Source organism: Corapipo altera, unplaced genomic scaffold (assembly GCF_003945725.1).
Source record: "Corapipo altera isolate COAL_440 unplaced genomic scaffold, ASM394572v1 75, whole genome shotgun sequence".
Classification (NCBI taxonomy): domain Eukaryota; kingdom Metazoa; phylum Chordata; class Aves; order Passeriformes; family Pipridae; genus Corapipo; species Corapipo altera.
This window is the reverse complement of record NW_020884887.1, coordinates 15,181,768-15,201,240: the sequence shown is the minus strand read 5'-3', so window position 1 is coordinate 15,201,240 and position 19,473 is coordinate 15,181,768. Positions and strand designations below refer to the sequence as shown.

General features: G+C 47.9%; 1 protein-coding gene across 2 annotated transcripts in view; it reads left to right on the top strand.

Moving 5' to 3' along the window:
• The first annotated feature begins 7,464 nt into the window (after positions 1-7,464).
• Positions 7,465-19,473, top strand: part of SHROOM1 (shroom family member 1) — a 19,581-nt gene continuing 7,572 nt past the window's right edge. The window contains exons 1-3 of one of the 2 annotated variants that reach the window (XM_027643341.1): positions 7,465-7,600; positions 14,514-14,660; positions 16,705-19,448. In XM_027643341.1, the coding sequence (XP_027499142.1) occupies positions 16,809-19,448 (2,640 nt within the window). In that variant the 5' untranslated portion in view covers positions 7,465-7,600; positions 14,514-14,660; positions 16,705-16,808. The remainder of the gene's footprint in view (positions 7,601-14,513; positions 14,661-16,704; positions 19,449-19,473) is intronic. The other variant, XM_027643342.1, reaches the window with a different exon arrangement.

The following is a 19,473-nucleotide window of genomic DNA, read 5'->3' as shown; positions in this document are numbered from 1 at the left end:
CCAAAGCCAGGCTCAGGAGTGCATGGATGGAGTGACTGGCACTAACCAAAGCCAGGCTCAGGAGTGCATGGATGGAGTGACTCTGGCTCTAACCAAAGCCAGGCTCAGGAGTGCTGGGATGGATGGCAGTGGCTGGGATGTGTCAGTGCCTCCTGCCCCTCTCTCCCAGCTCTCTCCTCTCCCCCACAGCACATCTCAGGCACCAGCACTGAGGAGACCCTTCAATCCAGGCCCAGGTCTGTGACAGCAGCAAGGTTTGTACAACTGCTTTGGTGGCATCTCCAAGGTGTCTTTGGGGGTGTTTTGGGAGGGTCAGTAGAACCTCTTCTGGCACATAAATGGAATTTGATGTTGCATGTGCTCTTGGGGCTGTTGGGCTTAAGAATGTGTGACCATAACCTGACCTGCCCCCTGGCAGTGCCCCCCAAAGTGCCCTGGCACAATTATCTCACATGAAATCTGCTCTGCTCAGTAGAGCAGGGAGCTGCAAATAAAGAGCTTGTTCTCCTCCCACTTCTGCCATTAACTTACTGCCTGAGTGTGGCCAAACAGCCCCAAACCTGCCCACTGAGGAGCATTCCTCAGCTCTGGGTCTGAGAAGTGTTGAGTTCAAAGCACTTCTAGATATATTTATATATATACTGGAAGTAATTTTGCCTAAATTATATAAAAGAGACTGGTAAAACAAGAAGGATTTCCTCATATTAAATAAAAAAGAAACTCTTTCCAAGTTTGTTAGTGGATTGACATAATTAGATGACTCTAATAGAATTTTACATTTTGTATTGAGGAAAGTTGCTTCTTTTAATATATAAAAATCAAATTTTAAAAGCAGAGATCAATTGTAGCATCTTGTACATCCACTCATAGGAATTTCAGAACTGACATCTTCTGTGCTTCCTGTTTTCTGTTAATAACTTCTTACAACTTTACCACATGAAAAGCATTTTTATATTTGTTCCTCAGTTTTCTCCACAGTGAAAACTCTTGCAAAAGCTGTTGGAAAATCTCCATTGTGCATGCCTTCCAAAATAAGGTTCTTATTAGCAGGAATGGTTCATATAAAGAAAATGTGTGCTTCCTAAAATATTAATTGTAAAATGGCTTTGATATTATTCTGTCATTCCAATGCCTTCTGAAGTCCAGGGAAGCTCCAAAATTTAAATGATTAACTGGCATTTCCAGACTCCTGGCCAAACTAACACCATGTGTGATGTTCTGTGATTAATGAGCCAGGTTTGCTTGGAGCCCTCTGAGACCCTTTTTAGTGTTTGATTATTAGAACAATATTGCTTTTACTTATGAAAATACGTGCTCAAGCTCTGTTGGGAGACAGCCTCATTTTTTTTTTTCTGAAAGCCACATTCACAGAATCACAGAATGGTTTGGGCTGGAGGGCACCTTAAAGACACCGAGTTTCACCCCCCTGCCCTGGGCAGGGACACCTTCCACTAGCCCAGGTTGCTCCAAGCTCTGTCCAACCTGACCTTGGACACTTCCAGACAACAAGAGCCATCAGTCCCCATTCCAAGAGACAGAAGTATAAACCCCTGCTGGGTTTATACATTTGGAGGCTCCACTGCAGAAACCAAAAGTACATGAGAAAGAAATTCCTGTTCCCAACCATTATTCTGAGCTGGACTGTCCAAGCCCAGACCTTCATGGTCAGTGCCTCTGTTGAACCCCTGGAATTTGCCTTTAACCCCCCAGTGCCAGAGCAGGCTGAGCCTGCGCTGGTTTGTTGGGGAGTGTGGCAGAGCTGCCTGCTCTGTGTGGGTACAGCTCCTTTCCTCAGGACATCTCATGGCCACATGATTTATTTAGCCTGCCTGTAACAGAGCCCCAGTGTCCTGCAGTGCTGGGAGGGAGAGCAGAGCCTGCTGTTCCTGCCCTGTAACAGGAGCACAGCCCTCCAGAGCCCCCCTTGGCATTTGTTTGTCCAGGTGCAGAGGAGAGGAGCACACCCCGATGACAAAAGCAGGAGCAGCTGGCACTGCTGCTCTGGGCCCCCCTGTCCCAGGGGAGCCACCATGGCCCTCTCTGCTTTCTTCTCTGGCCTCTTACAAGTAACAGATCCCCCCTCCTGTGGGAGCTGTTTATCTGCACTCTGTCTACGCCTCAATACTTGGCTGCAAGTGTGGCTCCTGAAAGTGCTTTTTAAATGTAGTGACAAGTTGTGTTTAAATTCTGGTTTTATAAATATCTGTGGAAAAATGAAAGTGCACAGCTTCTGTCAAGTGACACATTCCCCAAATAAAATGCCATATTTCTTCTGTGAATGCTCTTTCCTTTAGCCAATATAAACAAAGAGTTTTGCCATAGATTTGAGAGGAATCAGTACCAGACTCAGAGCAGATTTCTGGTAAATCTGTTTGGGTGCACACCCGTGTCCCAGGCACACACCCCTCCATGAGCTCAGGTGAGCCCAAGTGGGAGGGACAGCCCCTGATGCTTTGTGTGGTCCATGCCCACACTCCTTTTTATACTGAAGGAAACTCAGCAGCTTTCTCCTCTTTCCTCTGTCCTGACATTGATTCAACACTCACCCAATTCCTCTCTTAACTCTTTCAGCTCAATAAACCCTCAGAAAACTAAATAAACCCCCTGACCAACTTCTGCCAGCTCAGCAAACTGAACCCACTCAGCAGAGCTGCAGCAAGGCTGGTGTGGGGACAGGGAGAATGGGGAAAAGACAATCCCTCCCTCCCCTTCCAGCAGCACCCTGGACTCATTTCCATTTAAATGGCTTGAGCAGACTCCACTCTGAGGCCCGGGGGTCACTGGTGATCTGTGAGCCACACCAAATGAAGTTCAGCTAGTCTGAGAAACAGTATTAAAGAGCAAAATTAAAAGCACTTATCCAGGGTGGCACAGCCCCTTGATTCAGAAACTGCAGAGTCCCAGTGCTGTGTGACACAATATTCTCTGAAGATTCTCCTGTGGTTTCAAAGCGCTCAGACATTGCTGGTGTAGCATTTAAATGAGCTCACAACGTGGTTTCAGATGGAAAACCAAAATTTGGTTGGCTAAATATTAGTTTACTTTTCTAATGAGGCTTTCACATGTGATTTGATTGTTCTCACCTGAAGATCTTCCATTAGATATTTAACCAGGGACCAATCCTGTAACCTTACTGAGCCAAAAGTCCCAGGGAGATTTAGGTGACTTGACACAGCCACACCAATTTAAGGTAATTTTTTGCAACTGTGCTTTCCCTGGAGCACAGCTGCTTCCCTCTGCTCCTTGCAACTGCTCACAGTGCTGGGAACTGGGAAAACAGCCTTGGAAGGAGCCTGAGAAAGGAAACTCCTCTAAATTGCTTTGGCTGCAGAACATTTTGTATCCAAGCAGGGACTGAAGGAACACGGGGACCTGTCTTTGATCCACGGACATCAGTAAGACTTAGAACTATACCAGTGACTTTGTGTAACCTTTTTTCTATGAACTATTACCAATTAACTAGATAATGGGCAATGTAAAAAAGTGTTGGTTGTGTTTGCTGTAATGTCATGCAGAAGGATTAACTCCTGTAGGAATTCTTGGATTCTAGTAAAACAATAATGAGTGTGTGTGTAATGACACAGCCCTCTGCCCTGCTGGCTGGGTGCTCACTGGTAGGGCAGCTGTACCTGCAGAGTCTGGGGTTGATGAGATCACTCAGGGATATTGTTTTGTCCACTAGGCTGCTGTTACTTGGATGGTTTTGGTGGCTAAACCCCAGGATTTTTATTCTTCCTTGCTATCTGTGCTGCCCTGACCTAGTTCTGCAGCACAGAGTGACTGCACAGCCATCTGTGTCCCAGCTGATGCCAAGGAATGAAACAGCCCCTGAAGGTGACAGCCCTCGGGGTGATGAAAGGGTTTATGGGCAGCATTTGCTGTTTGTGTTGCTTCCCCTCGGGACTGTGATTTCCAACCCTCGGGATAAAGGCTGGGAAGGCAGCAGGGCAGGGCTGGGAAGGCAGCAGTGCAGGGAGCAGCCCTGGGGGCTCAGCCAGCCCTGGCCACAGCTCTGCAGTGCTCAGGACATGTGGGCTCACATCAGGAGCTGAGGTTACCTTATCCTGCCTTGTGGGTTCAGCCAGTGGCTGCTTTGCTGTGTTTGGACTCTGTGACAGAGAATTATTTTAATGTTGCATTTCTCTGCTATCCCTGCAGTGTGCCCACGTTCCTGGGCTGTTGGTGCTGTTCCCTGGCACTCAGGGGCTGTGCAGAATGCAGGGGGCTGGTTGTGTCAGTCCCTGGTGTCTCCAGGGGGTTGCCCAGAACTGTAGGGCCCTGCCTTCAGGAGCTGCAGTGGGTACAGGACACATCCCAGCACAGTGCAGGTTGGGCAAAGATCTTTAAAGCAGCATCAAGAGGCAAATTTTGGCCCATAATCCTAATTATTCTTTTCTAGTTCCAAGCAGTTTTGTGCAGGGACTGTGGCAGTGCTTGGAAGTGAAAGCCACACTGATGGCAACCACTGACATCATCCTGGGAAGTGTCATGAGATTTTATGCATCTCTGAAAGTACCAGCTGTAAAAATCAAGGCTTGCCTGAAAGTCTTAGTTCTCAATTAAGAAATCCACCATGTACATTAATATTTCTGGGTGCAAAGAAGAGTTTGAAAACATGTAAATGTACTCTAAAGGTTTAGGTACCCAAGGGCAACTGAAATGAATCTCAGCTCTGTTGTTTTTACAAAATCTCTTGTTTGTTTTTACTCTTGGCCCTGTTTATTATTGTTGCCATGAGTTTATCAATATCACACCTAAGTGAGCTTTGTGACTTGTAGATCCCCTGAGAGCACTTTGGTTATTTCCTAGAGCTGATGAATGGGTGGTGGAGTGCTCGTGGCTGACACAAGAGTGAGGTTTCTGCCGTGGTTCTGTCGTGTTCTCTGACACTAATGCATTCTAGTGGTTTTAATTGCCAAGAGCAGCTGTAAATTCTCTCCTTGGGGTGTTTCCATCCCATCTCATTCAATCATTTTTAGTCATTAAACATCTTACCATGTAATTGAATCTGAGGATGGAGCAAAGGGCAATTAGTCAGCCCAAATCTACAGCACTTTGTGTGAAGGCAGTGGGAAGGTTTAATTGCTAATACTTGTAAAACATGGATTTACTGTGAGAGTAGGGCCCTAAAGGAGGGCCCAGTGTTCCATATGTGAGTGTGGCTGCAGAGCCCTCCTGGAATGACACTCAGTGAGTCCCAGAGCCTTCCCTTGGGTTAGGAGGAGATTGTTTTCAAAGCCCCACAGTTTGTAATGGGTTTATCCTGACAGCAGTGTGGTAAGAAGAGTGCTATTGATCCCCAATTTACATACAGGAGACTCTTCATTTAAGGGCTCTTGAACCTGAATGTCTGCAGAGTTCTCTCACAGAGGCAGAAGTCAGGCACTGTGCTGTGTCTGGAAAAGTCTGGACACTCAATTTTGATGAGTTGAAATGGCTTTAAAAAATCTCCCAATATAAGAGCCAAACCTTACAAAGATCTGTGGCAAATCCCAGAGCCAAACCAAACTGTCTGCAGGGAACAGCCTTGCTGCAGGGTCAGGGAGAGGCAGGAGCTGGTGAATGAACCCTCTGAGGTGCAGGGTGGGAACACGATGGCTTTGACTTCCCTGTTTTCTCATGTGCTGTGTTGGAACCCTGATTATTCCTGTAGGACTGAGGTTGGTTTGTGTGCAGTGCTGCACCAAACCAGCCATCCTCTGACAGACCAGTGGCAAAAGGGATGTACAGCAGTTGCTGTGCATGGAGGACACCCGGAGTGGCAGCTCTGCCCCAGAGCAGAGCTCTGCTCATCCCCTGGCAGGAGGATTGCTCAGCTTTGCCTTTGTGGGCAGAATTTTTTTCCTTCTCATTTCTTGCACTGCTGGAAACATCCTCTCGCTGCCTGTGGCAGAGCAGTTGATCAGATACCAAGTCACTGCTGGGTGAAAACAGGATTTAATGCAATGACTAAACCCTGAGTTAGTTACTGAGTAACTTCCCAGGGTCCCTGTTCCATATGCAAAGTTACTGACCACATTAGGTGCTGGTGAAAAAAGACTGGGCTGAGGGAGAGCCTATTTGTGTGCAGGATTTTGAAGAGGAGCCTGGGTGTTTGCTCACAGAAGAACCTCAGACATGGATTACATGAATCATCAGAGGATGGTGTTCCAGAGGCTCTTTGTGCACAGGAGATGTGGAGTTGAGACTTTCCCAACACAACAATCCCTGTGCTTTCCAGATTCCCTGCATTAAACCCCATTCCAAGCTCTCTGGGATGACTCTGGCATGGCCTTGCAGGAGAGTGGGGTGAGGGCAGGCACAACCCACAGGCTCAGCCTGTCCCCCACTGGAGGCCACTTTTCTCCTTCCAACAGATGAGAACAGCATAACCACAGGTGAGCAGATTATTTCTGTAGGAAATGTGGGAGGAATGCCCAGTTTTCCCTTGAGAGACAATACATAACAAATTACAGAGCATGGCATTATCCAGTTGGCAGCTTAGTTTGAGGGGAAAAAATAGTGGCACAAAATCGGCTTATTTTTTAAGCCCAGCTGGGAAGTAGCAGGAATTCATCTCACTGGATAAGGACATTATAAAATGTTTGTATGAGGCTTCATCACATGTATTTGGAAGCAGAAAACATTTATTGCAGAGGTTTGAGTTGATTCAGAGTCACACGAATCAGATGAAAGCCTCAATCTGTGTGCTTTCTGCGCTCTTTTATGAGAAAAAAACACTTAAAAATAATTAAAAGGCCACACAAAAAACCCCTGCAGTGTATAAAACACAGCTTCAGAGTTGCCTTGATCTGCATTAACTTCCACTGTACAACCCTTTTTCTCTCACCCTCAGGAAGCAGGGCATAATCTTTTAAGAAAATCAAATCTAACCACTTTGTTGGATTAAATCTAACTACTTTCAGTTGAATTTAATTAGTTTTTGTTAGCAGTGCTTCCCGACTGCCCCAGAGCAAGGGCTCCTGTGCTCTGTGACCCCGGGCTGGGGACAGCACAGGCAAGGCACAGTGAGGGGGGAGTGGGGCAGTGCTGTCCCGGTGGGATGGGAGGGATGTTCCTGAGGCGGTGCTGTCCCAGTGGGATGTGAGGGATGTTCCTGAGGCGGTGCTGTCCCGGTGGGATGGGAGGGATGCTCCTGGAGCGGTGCTGTCCCTGTGGGATGGGAGGGATGTTCCTGAGGCGGTGCTGTCCCGGTGGGATGTGAGGGATGCTCGTGAGGCGGTGCTGTCCCGTCCCGTCCGGGTGGGATGTGCAGGAGTGTGTTGGGTCGCAGGGGCCTCACCTGCTCTCTCCTCTGTGGCCTTGGCAGTATATTCATGGAATTTTTCAGCCGTGCCCACGTGGGAGCCGTGGCCGCTGGCCAAGGGCTCGGGCAGCAGCAGCGCCGCCGTTAATGATTGACTGGTGAGATAATGGGATAGCCCAGCCCACTGTTTGCTCTCCTTCCCTCCCCGCTGCCACCGCTGCTGAGCGGACAGAGCCCCGGACAGCCCAGGGCAGCTGCCCGAGGAGCCGGAGGGTGCTGTGAGTGCCCCTGGAGCTGCTCGGGGACATCCCGGCCTGGGACCAGCTGAGAGACGGGACTCGCCCCCCGCGTTCTGTGAGTGCACTGAAAACTTTGCAGGCTGTGAGACGCGAAAGTTCTGCTTCACTGACTGTCGGACCTTTTCCGAGGGCACAGCTGGAGTCTGGAACCAGAGCATTAGCTTCTGATCTATAAAGAGAATATTGGAGGCAGAAGGTGTGCACTGTCTGTGCTCGTTGTGCCCTCACACTGCCAGAGGTGACTGGTGACCTGGTCTGAGGGAGCTGTCCCTGCCTGTGGAACTGGCTGAGCTTTGAGGTCCCTTCCAGCCCAACCACTCTGTAGTTCTGTGGGTCTCACTAAACCAAACATCAGTTCAGTGTGTGTGTGTTCTAGATGCCTGTACCTGGTACATGCTGTCCCCAGCAGTTGCTGTGCTGTCTATCTGTATATTTGCTTTATGCAAGAAAAGAATGAAAAAGAACATCTGGTTACTCTGTTGCTTATGCTGTGTTTGCTGTGAGTCTGGAGAGCAGCGATTCTGCTGGTCCATGGTCTAACTGTTCCCTCAGCTGTGGATGAGGGGTGTTTGGGGGGGGGGATTCAGTGAGGCTGAGTGTGCAGAGCTCTGGGGGCTGCAGTGTCTGTCTGTGCTGTGCTGGGGGGGATCTCACCGCTCCATCCTGACAAGCAGATTTTCCTTCAGCTCAGCAGTGTCCCTGGAGCAGCTGGAGGACACCAGCAGGTCCTTGGACCCACAAGGTTCAGTGCAGAGTTGGTGATCCATGGGTTTGGGTGCTGGAGATGTGCCAGCTGTGCCAGCTCCCCATGGCTCTGTGCCAGCTGCCCCAGCTCTGTGCCACACGGGCCAGCCTGGGGGTGCTGTGGCATCGTGGAGCTGTTCACACGTGGCTTGGGAGGTCTCAGCAAAAGAGGAGGTGCAGAGAGTGCCCAGTCCCAGCTCAGCAGCACAGAGCAGGCACAGCCACTGGTCCCACTGGAGGGATGGTCAGATGTGCTGCAAGAGCCTGTCCAGAGCCAGGCAGGAGCTGATGGAAGAGGCAGGAGAAGAAAGCACAACCCTGGGAAACCAGGTGTCCAAGTGCTGTTTTCTATCCCTCTTTTCTGCCCAGCAAGGACTGACTCGCTCTCCGGTCCCTTGCAGAGCACGTGCTCCCAAGGTCCAGGTGCTCCCAAGGTCCAGGTGCTCCCATCTGTCCGTGTTCCCTGCTGGAACAGCCCAGAAGCAGAGGAGGGAGCAGGATGTTCCTTGGAAAATATTAAACCCACATTTTGGATTGTTTAGCCTGGGGTTGAAAGCTGTCTTAGGCACACATGAATGCACCAGGCCACCTGAACTTCAGGGATCTCTGTGGGTGAGAGATGACATTTTCACAGAGAAATGTGTGAATGTACCCAAATAACTGACAAGGGCAGAACTGAATTTGTACTAGAAAATTTATCTTTAAAATGCTAAAATGATCAGCGTGTTACAGTGTGTAAGGGACCAACCTCATCCCTGCTGTGGACAGGGACAGTCTGGAGTGTCACCTCAGCCTAATACAAACACAGGAGCTCTGCTCTATCCTTGAGTATGCAGATTGGGGGGGTTTAGAACAAGTAAAATCTAGGTCTGTGTTAAACAGGTGGGGTGAGGGGTCTGGCAGGCAGACATTGTGACACAGGGAACAGTTCCCTTGGTACAAATACACTTAATGATCCAGCCCAGACAGTGTTTGAGGCTGATGCTGAAACGCAGGTTATGGAGGATTTGGGAACTGATTTGAGAACTCAAAAAGGAAGTTTCTGTAGAACAGATTAAATGTAGAAAGGTGGACCTGCAAAAACTCACAGCCTTCTGTTTGGGTGGGGACTAATGGGTATGAAGTGCCACAGACAGAGAACCCCTCGGTCCCGGGTTGGGGGTGACCAGGAGCTGCTCCCAGTGAGCTGCCACTGCTCTCCCAACCCCTCCCTGCTGCCAGAGGGGAATTCCTGCCCTGGCACTGCTGCTTTGGCAAAGGCTCTCACTAAAACCCTGGGTGCTGCCTTTTCCCAGCACTGAAGGAACTGATGCTTTCCCCAGACTTTTCCTCTGGCTTTCCTGTCAGTTTTGTCCGGATAGAGCTGGTGGAGGGTGGGTTTAGATGGGATATTGGGTAGGAATCCTTCCCTGTGAGGGTGGGGGGGCCCTGGCACAGGTTGCCCAGAGAAACTGTGGCTGCCCCTGGGTCCCTGGAAGTGTCCAAGGGCAGGTTGGATCAAAGGAACAGCCTGGGATAGTGGGAGGTGTCCCTGCCCATGGCAGGGGGTGGAATGAGATGCCCTTTAAGCTCCTTCCAACCCAAACCAGTCTGTGATTCTCTGATGCTCTTTGCAGACCAAGGGTTTAATTTATGCCCATCATTCCAAGTACCCCCCCATTAAACCTGCACTAATGTAACTATTGGATATTTCCAGATTATTTTTAACTACTAATCCAGTTTCTCATTGTTTGTTGTGGAAACCAGTGATATGTTTAGTGAGATTAAGCATAAACCCTTATGAATCCTGTCCAAATGAAAGCTGTGGGAAAATACTGGAATCCATTATTTGCCAAAGGAACAGAGCAGTCTGATATATTGTGTCTCGTGTATATTTGGTGTTTTCCTCTTGTTCCAGTGGAATGTTCTCTAGTAACTGGATATGACATTACTGTCTGCCCCAGCCCAAAGGCAGGCACAATTATGTTTAACATCTGGATGAATTAGACTGAAAACAGACATCGTCTAGTAAGGAATAGTTTCTGTTTCCTATGTCAAAATAAGAAAGTTAAAGAACTAATGGATTTTTTTAAAATATCAAGTAATTGATTAATAGGACTTCATAATCCTTAATTTGTCTATAAGAAAATGGGAGTATTGTTTGCTAATGATATTTTAGACTGGGAATGTGCTTTGAAAGAATGGAAAAGTTACGTGATTTACTGAGGGTATTAAAAAGCTCAATTTGTAGTTAGGAGGAGTGGTGAGGATGTGAGGGAGCTGAGTCCTCTCCTGTTCTCTGGGAGGATCTGGGTGAGCCAAACTGACCTCTGGGAAGGCCTGGTAGGACTCTCTGTGCAATGTTTTACCCGTAGCTATTCCTAAAGGGGAATGACTTTGGGAATACAGTGAAGGGAGTGTGTTTCTGTATCATTCATGAAGTTCATAGCACACAGTCTAAAGCTGGCCAAGCTCAGCAAAAAGCTGCTCAGTGCATTTAAGGAGCAGATAATGAATTGTTTGATCCATCTTTTTTACATCTAAAAGCCATAATCTAAATATCCACACACAGATTTATTTATATAAATAAATAATATATATATAATCTCACTTTATTAAGGCAAACGAAACGTTGCCCCTTGCCCATCCTTGTCCAAAACTGGAGCTGCAGCAGGAACGTTTGCTCCCATGGCAGGTTTGTCTGTGGAAAGCATCACTACAGCCTGGAGGAACTGGACTCTGCAGCCTGTGCTGTCAGGACCCCCTGGACTGCAGTGGCAGAGACATCCACAAAGCTGCTGGGAATGGTTTTATGCTGTGGCACAAGAAACCACGTGTAGCTGCCAGAAAACCACAATTCTTCAGAGATAAGATGACTTTGTGGCATTTTCCAGCCTGACAACTGTCACTCATAAACCTGAGTGAGCATCAGCTCTCCCAGAGTTCTGATAAAGCCGGGAAAGGCAGGTTCTGATCCGTGCAGTGCTGGGAATACACTGGGTTTGGGATGTGTGGCAGCTGGTGGAGCTGTCTGTAATAAACACGGATTTTTCTAATTACAGGCTGTTAATTATGGACATGTTGTTAAAACTCTGCTTGCACAGATTGCTAACCAGCTTCTACCAACTCACAGGGTTCTGGACTCAAACCACACATCAGTGCAAGGAGATGCTGAACTGGATTTCACCTGTTTAGGGTCTGACTTGCTGCCTAAGCTGTGGGCAGCTCAGTGCAGGAGGTCAGGGGGACTTGGAAAATTTTATTTTTCTCTGATGTTTCTTGGATGGCCTTGCTGGCAAGCACACAACAGGTAGAAATGAGAAAACATCTTCATTTTATATATTATTTATTCTATTAATTAATACCTATATTAATTCTAAAGGCATATGTTTAAAAATCAACAGTGTCATTAGGTTTTTTTCTTTTTGATTTTGAGTACCTTAGAACCTGTAAGTCTTTAAAGCCCTTGGATATTTGTGGGTGTTCTTGTAGCCTGCAAAAGCAGTATGGGGTTGTATTTATGGTATCAAATGAACTTGATTAGATTGAAAAAAGAAAAAAGAAAAATTACGATGAACTAAGGAGGAGTGAAATGGAAATGGTTGGAAAGAAAGAAACACATTTGGGATGAAACTGATTTCTGGAAAAAGCAGTTTTGAGAAGCATAGAGGTAGAAACAAAAATTAGTGTTTGGTGCTGTTTAGTAGATTAGAGACTAATGCTGATGGAAGCCAAGAGAAATTTTTGAGGCTGCATAAGGGAAGTCAGGGAATTGGAGGACAATGGGAGGTATGTGGCGGGTGACTGCTCTCATTAAAGGGTCAGGCTCTGGTGGGTGCCCAGGAAAAGTCTCTCACAGGGCTGTGAAGAATTGCCAAACCTGATCTTCCTCATTAAAACCTTGGCCAGAGATCAGGCCATGGCTCCTGGGTCCAAAAGTATTTCATTTGGGCCTCAGCTCTTCCTCAGCCCAGTGGGAATGACAGGGAAGTGCCCGTGGCCAGCAGGGAGGTGTCACCCCCTGACATGGGGACACGGGGAAGGGAGAGGATGGACCAGTGCTGGCACTGGGGCTCCAGCAAAGCTTCCAGTCAGTCAGGATCCCTTCCTGACACACACACTGTATCCTTGCAGCCATTAGCTACCTGCATGAGTTCTGGAAATGGCATTGAATGAGAAATTTGGGGGTTAGAGTCTTCAGAAACCTTAGTAAGAAAAACACAGATTAGCAGAACGTGTGTTTTTCCAGTTGTCTAAAGGGGATGTCATCTGCTGTGTTTGGCTTCCTGTTGGAAACCTAAAGCTGAAAGTCCAAGGGGACAACATTGTTGATTATAAGTTAGAAAAAATAATAAAGGGAAAATATCTAATAAAAAAAAAAAAAAAAGCAGCTAAGAGAGAAACAGGGACTTTCAAGGTGCTGAAAATCAGGGTGATCAGCCAGACACACTCTCCTGGATGTGGTGTCCCTCCACTTCTCTCACCCTGTCAATAGGCATGTCAAAGTGATGGAATCTGAAGACTTCAGGCATTTGTCTGGAATTTTTGGCTCTCTCACAGTCTGGTCAAAGGAGCAGCTCTTATTTCCAGACATCTCATGTCTCAGAGATGCAGTCACTGCATCCATGTTCTGCATGGGCATCAAGGTCTGTCCAGGAAGACCAGGATGGAGATCTGGGAACCTGTGCCAGATCATCAACCCATGACCTGCTGAGGGTTTCTGGGATACCAGAGACTGGACCTGACTTCCCCAGGATTTTGGACTCTCTCGGCTGCCCTGGGACAGCCCATGGGATCATCTGCTGACACCAGAGTCTCTCAGGTGATCTTTGGGGAGCAGATGGATCAGGGGCTGCAGCCTGTGCAACTGGCTGGAATCTGGAGAATGTCAGCTAATATTTACATCAGGTGTTTACCCTTGGATAAGGAACAGGTCATTCACAGGCATGAACATGACATAATATTGGTAGGTTGGTCACAGTGTTTGCTTTGCATTTTGTACACTTGTAGCTCTCCCTGAGAACAGTTGAGTGTTGTGGTTTGATCTGGATTAATAGCTGTGGTTTTCCCCTTTATTGTCATGGAGCCATTTGTTTAAAAAGGGCAGTTCTACAGAAAGAGAGCTATGAAGGTTTGAAATCTGCTTGTCTTTATAAGGAAAATGCTCGTTCTTGCTTCCCTCAGAGAAAGGTGATGTTGGTAATTCCAGGGACCTGCACAAGGACACACATGTAGTGTGGAGTGGTTTTGGTGCCAGGGGTTGTTTTTCCTGGGGTGTTGAGGATAAATTAGAGACATCACAAAGAGAATAGCTGTGTTTCTAAAGGGTGATGGTTTGTTTGAGCAAGCATTGTGTGTAACTTAGGTGAGTTATGGATCAATTCTGGCACCTAGCACAGTCTAAATGAGGTCAAACAAGACCAAAGTGTAAGTAGAAGAAATCCTGCCCTTAAAAGACAGGTAACTTGTTAACTGACTGCAGTCTGGAGTCACTGGTTTTTCTCTGTACAGTTAATTTGCCAGAGACACGAGGCTTTGACCTTCTAAGTTGGTTGCAAAGAATTCCAGGTTGTGCAATGCAAACCACCTTTCCTGAGAACAGAAGAAGTTGATGTGGTGACTTGTACTTAACAGAGATCTGTGGGGGACTGGAGACTTCAGCAGGGCACAAATTGGCTCTCAGCACTTGGGAACTGTTTGATAGTGTTTGGGTGAAGAGTTTTTAATGCCAGCACTGGTGTCTGAGCTGAGAAATTGTACAGCACGAGCTGCACAATGGGAACTCCCTGGCATTGCCTTGCCACTATTATTTTGTCTTGTTTTTTCTATCATTATTAAGGTGGAAACTTGGAACAAATATTGTTTTGAACCATAAGACATCATTATCTCAGCCCAGCATCAGCCCAGCCTCGTGCACAGTGTCCTCTGGGTTTTGTTCTTCCTCAGCCATCAGGGAAGCACTGGACAGGTCCCATTCCCCACAGAACCTCTGATTCTCTTCTGTGTGTTCATCTCATCTCTCTGGTTGGTCAGATGGGTAAAGCAAAGAGGGTGTGCTTTATATTTGCAAACTGCTTCACACAGAGGGCTGTGCTCTGTGTGGGTCCCCGGGGCAGTACTGGGGTAAGTATAATAACCCAGTGGATGGAAGCCAAGTTACCACAAGTGTTAATACACTTCCCTTCGTCTTCCACTGGGTTTGGTTCTGAGAGACTTTAATTTAACATTTTTCTTCTTGCTTTCAGTGGTTTACAATGAAAATATTGCAAGCCTGTCTGGAATGTGCACGTTGTATTCCAGCCTTGCCAGAGCATTTCTGAGGCCCAGAGACAGTCCCTGAGGGAGCTCTGCCACCTCCCAGCTGAGAACAATAATGTCATTGTTCTTGTCAGGTGAGTTGTAAGTGCATTAATGATTTTCTCTTACATGGGAAAGAGAAGGCAGTTTTCACATAGTTCTTTATACACGTTGAGATCAATGATTCTGCTGCCAAGGTTTAGGAAATATCTTCTCCAAGAGAAATATGACAAGTTTTCCCTAAGGTGTGTTTCAGTGTCAGTCAGAGGTCCTTGCCTTGGTCTTCTAAAATACTGAAATTATATTTCCTCTTATTTCTGGTATCACCTGAGTCAAAAATTTTTCACTATATTGCCAAATTCACTGTAAATCACAATCAGGAGATTGAAATAAGGAGGGAAGAGAGATGTTGGGAATCACTGGAATAGGAAACCAGGAGAGAACCTTCACTGACAGACATAAACCAAACCACAACTGCTATTTCTGCACGTTGCTGTGAAAAGTTAGAGCCAAATTCTCGTTGTAAATCAGGGTGGCTCCATTAACTTCTGTGGATCTGTGCCAGCACATCCCAGACAAAGACTTGGCTCTATTTATAGCACTGTCAGGAACAGAACTGCTTGGAGAGGTTCCACTGGGAGAAAAATTTGATTGAAACAAGGCAGATAAGGACGACAGAGGAATCTGCCTTCTGGGTCTGTTGTGGAATGTGGCTCCCATGGGGTTTGATCCCGGGGCCCTTCCCAGCCCCTGCAGGTCCTGCTGAGCATTCCCAGCCCAGGGTGGCTGGTGGGACAGACCCCCAGGGCACTCTGTGTGCCCAGTGTGGTGGAACTGTGGCACAGCTGGAGTCTGCAGGGAATGGCAGGGCAACCTTCACCTGCTTTTTTAGCTCTATGGCATCAGAAAATCCAAGGTGTCCCTTCCACCAGCTACCTAAAGTTTTTATTTCCTTGAAGTCCTTAATGTGCCATGGTGACAAGGATGGGGAATGTCATCATCAGCCATGGATCCTTCATGTTTCCTGTGTGACCCAGTTACTCAGAGACACACAAGGAAATTTCACAGCTGTGGTTTAGATAATCTATAAAGAGGGAGAGAACTTCTCCAGAAATCCTTGAGCTGATTTCTTACCGAAATTTCAAAAAAAAGCCCAGCAGAAATTCCCACTGTGTGGTGTTAGGCTGTTTTCAGTTCCCAGAAACTAGTTAATTTATTTAGTGTGCCTCACCAGTCCAAGTTTCATTTATAGATTAACTTGTATGTTTTGGCTCCTATCCATCTCTTGCTTTGGCTCAAAATGAATGATACCGGGACTGTCTTTGAAACAAGGCAGGAATGTGAAGTTTTTTGATTAAAGAGCAACATCACCCCTCAAACCTCTCTTTCTGCCAGCTTTGTGAGGCCCTGCCACAGAAATCTGATATTGGAAATGGCAGATTAGGGTCTGGTGAGTTCAACCTTTGTGAAGAAATCAGACATGTAATATTCTGGAGGGCTCTGGAAAGAGTTTCTGTCTCCTCAGAAGGCCTGTCACTGGAGCGGCTTGTTTTCAAGACTGTTTGTTTGCTTTATTTAATAACTAATCAATCTTTAGAGCTGGTTTAAATGAGAATTACTAAACAAAGTCACTTGCCAGCACCCATCTGGTGCCAGGTTCAGTCTTTTCTGAGGGGCTCATGTGCCTGTGGGTGTGTTGGGGGGTTGAAGCTGACAGAGGGGGGGTCACACTGTTGGTGGGAGCATCTCCTGTGTGTCTTCTCCTGGCTCCTTGAGGGGCTGCTTGTGGAGATCCATTTGTGAAGTAAACCTGGGGGCACCTTGCACAGCCCCCAGAGGAACTGTCAAGTGCTGCTGATGAACACGGGCTGTCTTCCAGACTCTGCAGAAGTGGTGTATTTGTTGTACATGAACTCTGAGCTGGTGCCTCTTTCTAATCCATTTGCTATGTTTGCAAGGGGTTCCTGGCTGCAGCCATAAATATTTGACTGTCTTAAAAGCTCTGACTTTTCACTGACGTCAGGATGTCTCATCAAGATGCTCTCTCAGTCTCAAGGCACTTTCTTTCTATGAGCCTCTGAGAAAAAGTGCAGTGAGAATCCTCCCACTGAGTTTTTTCACATTTCTCTTTCTTTTTAGGATCTTCTAGATATTACTGGAATGCGATACAGAGAAAAATGTTCTTTTCTAACGACTCGGTTGTGGACTTTTAATCAGCCTTGGATTTCTGGGAATGCTACAATATGGCTTCAATTGGGAATGAGATAGAAAGGTGGACTCACAGGCAAGGTGGCAGAAGTGGGGAGCTGGCAGAGCCTGTGATCTCCCCTGACAATGCTCATCATCTGTCGCCAGGGATGTCGATGGGCAGCACAGACCATGCCCTGCACCTCCCTGGGAGGGCAGACTCTGCCTACAGCTCCTTCTCAGGGGGTTACAACGTGCCAGAGTGTCCCACCCGCTCGTGCTGTGGGGAATGTTGTCCTTTGCCCCCGGAGCAGGCACCGTACATGGACTCGGAGTACGTCAGGGGAATTTATACTCTCAGTGCTGCCCCCTCCGACCTCAGGTCCCTGCAGCCACACAAGGCACCAGCCCCGAGCATCCATCCCAGCTCTCCCAGCCCCCCTGACCGCTGTGGAACCGCTCCCACCAGAGGGACTTTAACTCAGGGACCTCAACCTCTGGCAGCACCTCCACCTTCCCCTCCCACACGGCTCGACAGCTACAACATCACCAGACACCGGGACAGTTCCAGAGGGGGACACAGCTCTGGAGGACACAGTGGGTGTAAGGTACAGCCAGCTCCTGGAGTGCAGGACAGTCAGCTGGCACACAGGGATGTGCCAGGGAGCCAACACTGGGATGAACTCACAGAGCGAGACATCAGGCCTGCCAGGGAAAAGACTCTGGAAAACAAGGACCTTTCTTCTGATTCTACAAATGAGGCATCTGTATCAAACATTCAGGGGTTAAAGACAGGGGCAAATGGAGAGTGGAGCCCACCCCAACAGCCTACAAAGAGAAGGAATCCACACATTTGCAGCAGACCTTCTTCATTCATTTTTCAAGAATATTTAAGGACAGACTCTGTGGCAAATGTGCCCAAAATACTTTCTGCTTATAATTCAGTTCATGGTTATAAAATTCCCACCGAGATGAACTCCAAGTCCTACCACCCAGCACATTCCAACCCCAGCGCTGTTAATGATACACAGGAAGTCAAACAGTGTCCCTGTGGGGTGCAGAAGCCAACTGCCAAAGCAGCTCTGCCAAGCACTGTGCCAGGACCCAACCAGGGAAAGGGGCCCTTGCCCTGTGCTCAGGACCTGCCCTGTGCTGAGTGGCATCCAGACATGGACCAGGATGTGTTTGAGGACAGCTGTGACTTACAATATATGGAGAGTGCTCTCCCAATAAAAAATGCTTCCAGGAAGCTGAACAGTTGTACAGACAAAAATCAGTGCTATGATTCTGAAGGAAAAACTGGGAGAGGTGTCAGGGAGCCAGTCCTGGATCAGCAAGCCAGAGTGCAGAGGTCACTGGGGTGCTGCAGCTGCGAGGCTGTGGGAGCAGAGCACCCTCAGCAGGAGGGGCTGGATCAGGGAAGGAAGCAGTGCTGTGATACCAGCAGCCAAGTGGCTTTTTTCAGACTGAAGGAAGATTCCACATCTCGCTTAGTACGTGAATCCCAAGAAGGAAAACAGGATGATAAAAGCAATCCTGACCTCAGCACGTGCCTGGAACAAGAGGATCCTCCTGTTCAGAAACACCACCCTGGATTTCAAACCCAGCTCTCCAGACAGCTTTGGGAGGACCGTGCTGGTGAACAGATAACCAGGCAGATGACCCCCATGCTTTACTACCTTTCAGGGGGGACACCCAGCAGTGTCCCACAGCCCACCAAGCTCCTCCACAGCCAGGAGGACTCCAGGAGATCACTGAAGGAAATCCCTTCAGGCAGCTGTGCTGCCTCAGCACCGTGTGTGGAGAAGCCAAGGGAGAGCCCTCAGTGTGCAGGGCCCAGCCAGCACCCCCGGGGCAGTGCTGAGCAGCTCCAGAGCCCGGATCCCACCCTCGGTGGCCCTGCCTCATTCACAGAGGAGAGCTTCCAGAATGACTACAGAGAGAAACTTAAAGTGGCTCAGAAAAAGGTTCTTAGAGAAACCTCCTTTAAGAGAAAAGACTTACAGATGAGTTTGCCTGTCAGACTGAGACAGAAACCCTCTAAAAGGCCATCAATTGAACACCTTCGGTCTTTCTCGTTATCCAGTGCAAACGAGGATGCCAAACCTGTTCTTTGCTCCCCTTCTCATCTAGAATCCCTGGAAAGTTTCAATAAAGATGAAGACATACAGAAGCCACAAACAGGTCGAGTAGGGGCAAGGAAAAGGGTAACCAAAGAGGAAAAGAAACTGTGCTATTCTGAGCCTGAGAAGCTCGATCAGCTAATGGATAAGGAAGCATCTTGGAGTCAAGTTAGGAATGAAATCATTGAGCAAGATATAGTGGCAGCCAGGAGAAGGGCTCTGGAGAATGGAGAAAGAGCACTTTCCAGTTCCAGCATCTCCAGGACAGAGCTGAAACAAATCCAGCACACTGCACTGATGGAATACATGGAGCGAAAGATCAGCCAAAGGCCAGGGGGTTCACAGCACCTCCCACTGCATAAGCCACCCCTGCAGAAGAGGCTGTCACATCCCAAAGCGCCTCCTGGCAAGATTTCCAACCCAAGTGGGAGCAGGAAGATGCAAAATGATGAGGTTTTCCACCAAGTTTTCCCCAGAGAAAAATCACCCGATGTTTTTCCTGCCTCGGCTCCCGCAGCCCCGCCGGGTGTGAGCAGCAGGGCTGACCCCAGCCTAGGGGACCCCAGCAGGGCTGACCCCAGCCTAGGGGACCCCAGCA